This window comes from Sceloporus undulatus, chromosome 3, assembly GCF_019175285.1.
Source record: "Sceloporus undulatus isolate JIND9_A2432 ecotype Alabama chromosome 3, SceUnd_v1.1, whole genome shotgun sequence".
Taxonomy (NCBI): domain Eukaryota; kingdom Metazoa; phylum Chordata; class Lepidosauria; order Squamata; family Phrynosomatidae; genus Sceloporus; species Sceloporus undulatus.
In genome coordinates, this window is record NC_056524.1 from 148,790,466 (window position 1) to 148,801,772 (window position 11,307).

The 11,307-nt window shown below is 40.5% G+C and overlaps 1 protein-coding gene across 1 annotated transcript; it reads left to right on the forward strand.

The window, feature by feature from the left end:
* Positions 1-343: 343 nt before the first annotated feature.
* On the forward strand, positions 344-8,829 carry EIF3F (eukaryotic translation initiation factor 3 subunit F). Its single transcript, XM_042460614.1, has 7 exons — positions 344-484; positions 1,819-1,898; positions 3,923-4,060; positions 5,555-5,646; positions 6,745-6,881; positions 6,990-7,103; positions 8,565-8,829. Exons 2-7 carry the CDS (start codon positions 1,831-1,833, stop codon positions 8,640-8,642), a joined length of 627 nt encoding a protein of 208 aa, XP_042316548.1. The 5' UTR covers positions 344-484; positions 1,819-1,830; the 3' UTR covers positions 8,643-8,829.
* Positions 8,830-11,307: the final 2,478 nt, after the last annotated feature.

Genomic DNA, 11,307 nt, shown 5'->3' on the forward strand with positions numbered 1-11,307 from the left:
ACATTTGTGGCTGAAGAATAGCATATAAATAAATAAATAGATAAATTAAATTGAGTATGAGCTTTCTTCCACCTCCCTTCCTCCTTTTTTTGCAGTTATCCCTGTGGGAGATACTGTTTTCCCATTCTAGAGCCAATGAAGCCCTGTCAATTAAAGCCATGTTGCTCTATGCCAGTGAAAAAAACATTCTCTGCTAGGCATTCTCAAGTGAAGTAACTTGATGGAAGAAGAAAAGCTGGTAACATTTCTGTTGCCGGTGCTACTTTCTCAAATCTACATGAGATGTCCCTTTTGATTAACCTCCTAGTGTTTTTCTGTCAAGTACAAATCGCTGCCCACGTGGTTCAGGGCTTTGGAAGGGGAAAATTTCCTTCTTGAGAAACATGTTTCTTTTCTTCTTTTAAATCTCACAGGCACAGTTGACAAACATTCAGTGGAAGTCACCAACTGCTTCTCTGTCCCTCACAATGAGTCAGAAGATGAAGTGAGTGCCGTCTTGGTCTTCAGTCTGCATTATGTTACTGCCTCTTGAGGCCAAAGAAAGGATCCAGTGGTGTAATATGAGTGAGATGGTGGCAAATTGGGTTTAAAGATACTGTGATTCTGATTTTTACCAAATCATGTCTAGGAAATCTAATTATCTGATTTCCCCTGTGCAGCAAGGGGTATACTAATGCCATGTTGTCACACACAGCAGTCTTGCGTTGTATTGCTGGGATCTTGTTCTCCACAGACATGCAGATGTAGAGAAGTGAAACAAAGACCTGTTACAGACTGCCAAAATAAAGCTGCTTGGGGTCTCTTTGGAGGTATGCTGTTTAAATGATGCATGCATCCTAAGAATCTGGAAGCTGCACCAAAGCTGCCCTCCAGTGCTTAGGAATGGAGTGTGGCTTTGGCGCGACCTCCAGACTCTTAGGACCCATGCATCATTTAAATAGCATACCTCCAAAGAGACCCCAAGCAGCTTTATTTTGGCAGTCTGTAATAGGCCAAAATGCCCTTTTTAGATACAGCATGATTAGCATCTTTAGTGACTGAGAATATGAAGCACATCATGAGTCTTGACTCAGCATTGTATAAGATGCTTACTCAGAGCAAGGCTAGTTGTCTGGGAATAGTACACAGGTTGCCACTTGTACACGATTAGTGTCCTGAACAGTGCCACCTCACCTGTCCGAGAGAAAGTACGTCTGAGTATGTCTGCTTTGTCTTAATTTGGCGCATAATTATTAGCAAAATGGGGTAGGAAATAGGTTTATACACAAAGAAGACATTTTTCATAAATAGGGTTATATTGCAACTTTACTCTTTAAAATGAAGGAAAAACAGTACCAGTGGTACTGTTTTCATCTGACATTACTGCTGACTCAGGCCTAACCTGCAAAGTCTTCCTTGTCTTCTACCTTCCCAACTACATACAGCCTTTCCTGTCTTAAGCTTTTTCAGTGGTTTCACTGTTATCATAAATCAGCTTAGTATTTTCACTTTGCACACTACTGAAGTGCTCTCCCAGTAGGAAAATGCATGGAAAGATTTGTTCTCCATGTTTATAAGGTTGCTGATGTCTGTGTTTGTCATTTCTTATCCAGGTACAAGTATAGTATAGTACATGTACATGTACTGTGCATTGTGCCTTATTCATTTTACACTTCCCCTTCCCACTGTGAATGAAGTTACAGACCTATTCATTGAAAACAACTGCTTGCCAATTAGAAGTTCAGGCCAAGAAAAGATGTTCCCAGTTACAGTTGATGTACACTTGTTAGTCTAATGAATTTAGATTTTACTAGTATGCATCCTTTTGCTGCTTTTCAGGTGGCAGTTGACATGGAATTTGCCAAGAATATGTATGAGCTGCACAAGAAAGTGTCTCCAAGTGAAATTATTCTGGGATGGTAGGTCTTTGCTTTGCATTCGGTTGCTGTTTGCCCAGCTATCTGGAGAGGATTTTGTTCTAACTTGTACATTATATAAGTTTTAAAAATAGTTCAGTAGCTGTATTATAGAGTTACCTTGTTATCATGTTGAAGTGTCAGTCTCATGCTATTTGCAGTTGATGTTTTCTGTGTACTAAATGACAAATCGTGGCTTGTCCTTAAAACAGTGAGCCTCACTCACTTCTTCCCTCTGTTTTCCTCTGTGTGTGGCACATTGCTTTCATTTTTTCAATTAAGCATGGACCTCTGTGTTCTTTAAACTGGGGAACTGCTGGCTAGTTCTGCTAGTGGTTGGTTATTGCAACTATCTGAATTAAGGGGGGGGGGGACCTTAACCACACATAGTCCACAACTGGAAGCTTTTTGATTCTTGAAGACAAGAGGAAGAATGGTTTAGACCTGAGGTTACTGCATGCCTGTTTTCAGGGCAAACCATGTTATGTTATTACATATGAATTTAGCAGCTATATCCCTTAAACAGAATGCCATAGCAAATACATAATGCCTGCTCCCAGCTCGGGGAGTATACAAGAAAAGACACTAAGCTCACTAAACAAATAATAATTTGCGACTCTAAACCCCAAAGGTCACTTCAGTAGGTGCTTTTTCAGGTGTTGTAAAAGTGGATGGTGCTAGTCATTCTACTGTTCTTTATTTCACTAGTGAGGTAGACAATGCAAGGCTGACCCTTTTGACTACCATTAATCTCTCAACACTTTCAGAATGCTGTTACAGATTATATAGCATAATATAGCAGAGTTGGACAACTAAACTAGGGGTGGAGCCATTTTCCAGTCCTGTGATACCTTACAGGGCTGCAGCGCACATGCATGCACACACACATATGCACGCATATATAATTGCAGAAGGTCACTTCCAATTCAGGTTTCAACCAGTTCGACAGCTGAGGAAAAAGGAAGACTTAGGTCCAAAACACACTGCTGGAATAATCCAATTTGAGACTGCATTAAATGTCCTGGCTTAACGATAGGGAAATAGGGAGCTGCAGTTTTGTGAGACATTTAGCATTCTCTTTCAGAGAGCTGTGGTGCCACAATAAACTACAGTTCCCAAGATTCCCTAGCACTAAGCGAGAACAATTAAAGTGGTCTCAGATTGGATTATTTCTGCAGTGTGTTTTGGACCAAAATCATTATTTTGGTGGCAGATGGGTCTATGGGGGCAAAAGACGCCTCACTTTTTCTTTTTGGGATGTTGTATGTGTACAGGGGTGGAGTTGTGCGTTTGCCTGTGGCCAATCGGCTACATTTTCCCCAACAGTAATATACTGGCTGGTAGGCAACATTGAACTGGATTAAATAATCTTATTTCATACCAGTGAGTAGTCAGTGTGTTAAACAAAGAGTAGGAAGACTCAGGCTTCATCTGCATTGCAGAAATAATCCAGTTTGAAACCACTTTAACTGTCATGGCCCAATGCTGTGGAATCCTGGGATTTGTAGTTTGTTGTAGCATCAGAGCTGTCTGACGGGCTAAATATCTTGCAATACTACATATCCCAGAATTCCATGGCATTCAGCCATAGCAGTTAGTGCTGCTAAACTGGATTATTTCTGTAGTGCAGATGCAACCAGTTTTAAATAGCCATCCAACTCTGCAGGTGATCATGCATGTTATTATCTCTCAGATTAATCTAGCTCACAGGGCCTTTATGAATATAAAATTGTATCGAGCTTCTTGAAGAAAAGATGCCTTTGTCAAATATTCTTATTGGTTGCATTTCTAGTATTTATTATGATAAAATAGGTGTGTTCAAAAAAGTTATACTTATTTAAAACACTTCAAAGGATAGGAGCGAGATGGTTTATAAATAATTTTAAATCTTGAATGCTGGAGCATTAATTAATATGTCCCACTAAGAAAACATTGCTGTTTTTGGAAGAGCTATTTTAAAAAGTCTGTGTTTAATTAATGAAATTCTGTGTATGTGGATTTTAATTATCTTAACTATTTCTTTGAAGGTATGCAACAGGACATGACATCACAGAACACTCTGTCTTGATTCATGAATATTACAGCCGAGAAGCACACAATCCAATTCATCTCACTGTAGATACTAGTCTACAAAATGGCCGTATGAGTATTAAGGCATATGTCAGGTATTTATTTTTGCATTTGTTTTACCTGTCCTTGGGTAGCTAACAACTCAACAACTTCCAGAACGCAAAATATAACTTGTGATCCAGATTCACTGTAATACTGGATTAATTTATATCTATCCCTCTTCTCTGTGTGGTCCAAAACACACTGCAGAAATAATCCAATTTGAGACTGCTTTAATTGCCCTGGCTCAGGGAATCCCGGGAATTGTAGTTTATTGTGGCACCACAACTCTCTGACAGAGAAGATTAAATGTCTCATGAAACTATAGTTCTGAGAATTCCCTACCATTGAGCCAGGGCAGTTAAAGTGGTCTCAACTGGATTATTTCTGCAGTGTGTTTTGGACCTCAGAAATACAGTGGGCCCTCCCCATACACAGAGGATCCATTCCAGATCCCCCCACGTATGGGGAAAAACGCATACGCTCAAACCCCATTTGTTTTAATGGGGGAGTGCTCCTGCGTGTGGCATTCTCGCCATTATACCTGTTGCAGCTTAGCCTTCCACGTAAGGTTAAAGCCGTAGTTGGTGCGCACACATATGGTGCGGGCGTGCTGTAGATCCCAAAAATCAGCATATAGAGTAAAATCATAAATGATAATAACCAATTATGAAAATGATTAATCAAAAATAGGTTGTTATTTTATAAAAGAAACTTTGCTTCTGTCCATAAATTTCAGACTAACAAAGGATGCTAAAAACCTTTAAATGACTGAAGATGGAAAGAGGATAAATTTGTGTGTACCTCACCCCCTTTAAAGGATTCCAGTTGTGTAAATGAAAGAATTTTTGATGGATATATGATCTTTGCTCTCTTTGACCTGCTGTGTATAAAAAGATAGAGGAAAAGAACAAACTTTAATTACTTTACTTCTGCTTTCAAAGATTGCCTATATCACTGTTGCCTTTTTAAGCTGATGTGCATGCATCTGAAAATGTGGAAATATGCTCTTTGTATAAAGAGCATGTTTGATACTTCTTGCTTTCTCTTCTGCAGTGATTAGGAACTATCAAAGGGAATACACTGGTACCCCGGGATACGAATGCGCCGCGTTACGAAATTTCCGGGTTACGAAAAAAACCCATTAAAAAAAACTGTTCCGGGTTACGAAGGTTATTTCGGGTTACGAAAAAAAATTTGGTGCTTTTCGGCGCTTTTTCGCACCAAATCGCGGCTTTCGCTATTAGCGCCTATGGGGCTTCGGCTTGCGAATGCTTTTCGGGTTACGAATGGCGCCGCGGAACAAATTAAATTCGTAACCCGGGGGAGCCCTGTATAATTTTTCTTTGAACCTTGGTCTGCCCTATCTATATGCTGTACACTAGCCTACATTTTGCTTTCTGAAGATTATTCTCCTATGAATGCAGTAAAATCTGTGGTGGATGTTTTGTACTCTCAGTTATGTATGCTTCTTGAAGTCAGTGCGCTGCTAAAACTTCATACAGTATTTGGAATTATCCTTTAAAATAAATATATCTTCTTCTCTCTAGTACTGCAATGGGAGTCCCTGGTAAAACTATGGGAGTAATGTTCACTCCCCTCACAGTGAAGTATGCCTACTATGACACAGAGCGAATAGGTGGTAAGCACTTCATTTCTTGTTTGATACCTGGTTAATGTCTGAGCGATCTTACTAGTGTGTACCTTGTCCTCCCCCCACTCCCAAATCTCTACTATACTCTTACGCGAGTGGCTTTGTGTTTTTAGGGATGAAATAAAAATGTTATAATCTGGAGCATAGTGGCAGAGGGCTAATGCTCACTCTTATACTGATCCTCAACTTGTCAAAATTAGGGCAGATTAACTTCTGTACCTGAAGCATGACTATATTCATCACTTTACATTTTCCTTTTAAATGTTATGTATGTGCCATTTATTTTCATACTGTTGTGGCTGAGCTGGATCTGTGTTCTCTGGCTTTCTGTGGACCAATCTCTGCTGGCAAAATTCCAGTTTGTTTGTATGTGTGTGGTTTTGTAACTGCACACACAATGCAGCACACACTCCACTTTCTTTATCTTTGATTTCTCAGTCAATAGATGGGTATCATTAGCATGTCTGCTGTGATGGAGAAGTGCAGGGTTGCAATTGCAGTTTGGTTGATCTCGCAGGGTTATTTGAAGCACCAATAAACAGTAAACAGGCTGAGATATTCAGCCTTTTTTTGTGTAGGAAAGAGGACCTGGAAGGGAAAGTGACAGGAAGGGAGTTAAGTACAAATAACAGTATGTATCACCACACACACACAATCACTTTAAAGATATTTTGGAACCCCTGGTCTGTGGCTGAATAGCTCGTTCAATACTTAGTGGCTTCCCTAGATATGAAGATGGCCTAGTAATGCAATCCTGATTTTTTAAAATCTGTATTTTTTAAAGTACTATTAGTATCTGATTAATTAAATTCTTTATCAACAATTCTCTTGGTTCTAGAAATAAACCTCTTAGGAAAAATTTCAAGACTTAAGGCAGTGGTGTCTTATAATAATTGTTGAATTCCCACTGAAGAGAAGGAATAATTTCAAAGGCTGTTTATGAGTGAAGCATCATTCTTATTAAAATACTTATCTTATTTATTTAGTCTTTTAAAAGTGCTTCATTTTTCATAGTACAGTGGTCTCATAAAGCAGTGTTCATGTTTATAAAAGACATAAAATAACTGTCTTATCCTCTGTTCTCAGTTGATCTTGTTATGAAAACTTGCTTCAGCCCAAATCGAGTGATTAGTTTGTCCAGTGACCTTCAGCAAGTGGGAACATCTTCTGCTCGGATCCAGGATACCCTGAGCACAGTGCTGCAGTATGCAGAAGACGTATTGGTAAGATATACTGTTACAGTAGTTCACCCTAGAAAGAAAAGCACTATACATATTTATTTTTCTTTTCTTATACATGTTAAAAAGTAACTCTGGCTCTCTTTTTTCTAGTCTGGTAAAGTGGCTGCAGACAACACTGTTGGACGCTTTCTGATGGACCTCATTAACCAAGTTCCAAAGATTTCCCCAGAAGATTTTGAAACAATGTTGAACAGCAATATCAATGTAAGTTATTGGAGTGAGCTTGACTGATGGACTGCAGTGGCTTGAGCGATGGTGAACTACAGCACTCACTTCCTCCTTCCTATTCATCAATCTCCAAAATATGAACCCATGCCTCCCATTGTAGTTAGTGGCAGCTATAGCCTCCCCAAAGAGGAGGAAGCCAAGATGATAAAGTTGAGGCTGTCATACTTTGGCCACATCATGAGAAGGCTTGACTCGTTAGAAAAGACAAGGATCTAAACAGAGCAGTAGAGGACAGGGTGTCTTGGAGATGTCTCATGACATGTCGCCATGAGTTGAAGGTGACTCAAGGGCAGGTAACAACAACAACTAATAGTCACTTTATTGCTAATCCTCACAGTGGGTGCTAGATCATCATCCAGCAACTGTGCTCAGTGGGCCTGCCATAGGATGTGCAGTTGCTAAGAGTTTTGTCCTCTTGAGGAAGGTACCAGCAGCTGCAAATCAGTGATGATTGGAGTCAGCTAGACCACAGATTGGGCCACAGGAAAGATCTTCCTCAAGGGGTGCCTCCCAAGTGTTAACTGTATACAGTTCCAGTGACTTGCTTCAGTTCCTCCAACACAGGGAATGCTGCACATGGCACCCCAGGAAATGTAAACTTTCCTCACAGCTCAGAATTTCAGATATAGGCTATGACTGGATCAAATTGCAGATACAGGTTGAGTCTCTGTTATCTAAAATGCTTGGGACAAGAAGTGTTTTTGGATTTGGGATTTTTTCAGATTTTGGAATATTTGCATATGCATAATGAGATATCTTGGAGATGGGACCCGAGTCTAATTATGAAACAAAGTCTGTATACATGGAACCATCAGAAAACAAGGGTGTCACTATCCCTGCCATCCATGAGGGCAGTTTTGGATTTTGGAGTATTTTGGATTTCAGAATTTTAAATAAAGTATACTCAAGTGTAGTCAAGCATATGAACTACCGAACTTAATGTAGAGCACTGCAGTTCAAAACAACTGACTAAACTCTCTTTTTTTGGACTAAATCCAGTTGATGTAAGCATGATGTTCCAGAGTGTGTAGCTGTTTATAGTTTAGAAGCTTTGCCAGTCTGTAGTGGGCAGTTGCAGTTTCTTGTGACAGTTCAGTGGAGCTTGTTGCTCTTGTTGCTTTCAAGTGGTTTCTGATTTATGGCAACACTAAGGCAAGCCAAACGCAGGGTTTTCTTGGCAAGATTTGTCCATACAGGTTTTTGCCTGTGCCTCTCTCTGAGAAAGTGTGACTTGCCTAAGGTTATCCAGTTGGTTTCCATGATCAAGCAGGGATTCAGCCCCAGTCTCCAAAGTTACAGTCTTAACGCCCAGACCACTACAGCACGCTGGCTCTCCCAACTCAGTGGACCCAATTATAAAAATGCTATAGTTCTAATTAACCTTTGCTTATAGAATACAGATGTGTAATATGCAATCTTACCTCTGTTTCCTTACAGGATCTGCTGATGGTGACTTACTTGGCAAACCTCACCCAGTCACAGATTGCACTCAATGAAAAAATTCTGAACCTGTAATTGATTTTCTAAAAGAGCATGAAGAATATTGCAGTTTGTACCATTGGCCATCCAAGTTATATAGCTGGACTGTAATTTCTGAAATGACTATCAGACAAACTCATCCTCACCCCAACTCTTCTCTCCTCCCCAAATTGAATTTGGCTGACAACAATGAAGACAGTCATTAAACATGAATTACACTCTGTGAAGCTGCTCAGTCTCACATACTTATCCCTAACACACACACATTTTTCTTATTAGCATGTTTGGTTCTTAGTAAGCCAAGTAAAATACAATTGTCTATCAATTTTTTAGACTTGGAATTTACTCTAGCAGAAAGAGGGAGAACAATCTTGATCTTACAAAGATGAGTGAGAAACATCACGATGCTATGGAAGTATGTGGTACTGGTTGGTTTCCCTCATAATATAAGAGTTGACCAAGACATTTGTGGAATGGAAAACAGATTTCATGTAGGCTGAAAACTGCATTGTAAGAACAAGAGTTTGTTGGATTTTAATAGGTTCAGAAGGAGAACAGTCTCAAACTTAATATATTAATACCTTGGCAAAGAGCTGCTACTCTAAAGTGACCATTTTGAGATAAAAGCATATTTATCAGCAAGATTGTATGTTGCTTAACTATGAAAATAGAAATCCAGCAGGACTGTGGGTGCTGTCCAGTGTATTGCACAGATCACGTGAAACGTGAGAGGCTGATGAGTAAGCTCTGATAGCAGTGTCTTTAATGCTTGCTTGGCTGTTGAAAAGAGTGAAATGTCTCTCGGAAGAAGGTAACCACTTGGAAGAATAAGGAAATGGTTACTTAGAATGTACTTGTGGGATTTGAGGATATTTCTCTGGTCAAGGCAAGAGATGTTCAAGATAACAGGCTGTTAGATCATTAGAAATAGTTCTGTGATGGGCACATAGATTGCATAGTGAATTGTCTGATAGGAACAAATACTGCAAATGACATACAGTATGTTGTCAAAATGGGCAAAAAGTGCCGGCCTGTGAGTGGAGTCACGGTGGAGCATCCGCACGCTGGATGCCATGACTCTGCCCCCTCACACCATGATGCTGTGCACCGTTCTAGACAGTGCACAGTATCATGGTGTGAACTTGGCGCTGCATCTAGATGATGCAGCACCAAGAGGGCATCACAAAGCCGCGCCGGCACAGCTGTGACGCCCTTTAAATGGCACAAAAAGGAGCTGCATTTTGCAGCTCCTTTTTCCACCCTCCGGAAGCTGGATCAGGGCCGCAGCATGTGGTGGCTGCGGCCCTGATTTGGCCAATAAAGGGTCTGCTGTATGCTGCCCCTTAGGGGTTGTTTGTACAGCCCCATAGTCTAGTAGATCGTGCTGGGATAGAGTCAGTAACCATGATACATGTTTAGAAATGTGCATCCCATAAGCCATATTGAGGTTGCTACACAGAAATTTGAAAGCAAGGACCTCCGAAGAAGTTTTGCTGTGAATTGCTACCTGTTCTATGTGCAGAGCTCCTAGGTGCAGCTGAGGGGGTCTCAGTGTATGTATTACACAGTGGTATAAGGAGGGCAGATTAGTTAGCCCCTGGAGAACATTATGGAATGAAGACCAGTAGGAAAGGCACAGACCCCACTTAAACCAGAATGGGTTCACACTGCTGGTGTTCAGTGTCCAAAAGTTGGGAGCACACTTCTTAAACGGATGCCCGGGGAAAAGTTAACAAGAACTGAGTGTACAGTTCAAAATGAAGTGATGGTTTATCTGTAGGGGATAAGGATGAAATTGTTTCTGAGTGCCCAAATGGGCTTGAAATAGGTTCTGAGCATAACAGTAAAACGTGATTGCCAGTTAAAAAACCATAAAGGGAAATGTATTAATTTTATTTATGTCTGTATTTGATTTATATCATGCCTTTCTCCCAAAATGGGACTCAAAGCGGCTTACAACATAAGGCAGATAGGACTGCTTACCAATACTACTCACCTCACCCATCCTCTCTATTGTCCTTCTCCACCTCTCTCTAATATGGCAAGATTTTAAACAAAGATAGTGATCCACTAACCCAGAGGTATGATAAATCTTTGTTTTCTTGTTCTCGCATTCTCTCCTAGGACTAGAAAAAGGATACTGGGAGAGGAAACCTTGCTCTCTTTATTGGAGCAGAGATCCCCAGTGCTACAGTACAATTCTTGAGCTCTACACAAAGGCTGCCCATGGCTAAGGCTGCCTTTCTGCAGAAATGCACATATGAGGCAATGACACAGTGCCTCTCTACAAAGAGAATGTGACTTAAGCTGGCTTCAGATTGCTCCAAGAACACAGTCCAATATGCAACTCCAGAACAATTCCACTCTTGCTTAAAAGGATGCAGTTGCACCATGCTCTGCTGGTAAACCTATGTTGCACAGACTACCACAGGAATAGACTGCCATTTCAGGAAACGAGTCCATCCCAAAAGTTCCTCCTTTCTAGGGCAAGAAAGGCACCATACCTTTACCAGGAAAACCTGGGTGACCAACCGTATATAGATTACACAGTGCAACCAAAAACCTTTGTAGAAGTCCTTGTACAGGTGTTTCTGTGCTAACGCTAGAAGCCAGAAAACGAAGATGGGAGAGTTTTGAGTGCTTGCAGGTTAACAGAAAGGTCAGCATGATGGAAAATGGAAGGAATAGAGAAGACCAGTGG

Coding starts and splice junctions, on each gene's coding strand:
- EIF3F (XM_042460614.1), top strand. CDS start 1,831: ATGGAATTTGCCAAGAATATGTATGAGCTGCACAAGAAAGTGTCTCCA. Junction 1,899..3,922: donor AGTGAAATTATTCTGGGATG/GTAGGTCTTTGC, acceptor ATTTCTTTGAAG/GTATGCAACAGGACATGACA. Junction 7,104..8,564: donor TGTTGAACAGCAATATCAAT/GTAAGTTATTGG, acceptor GTTTCCTTACAG/GATCTGCTGATGGTGACTTA.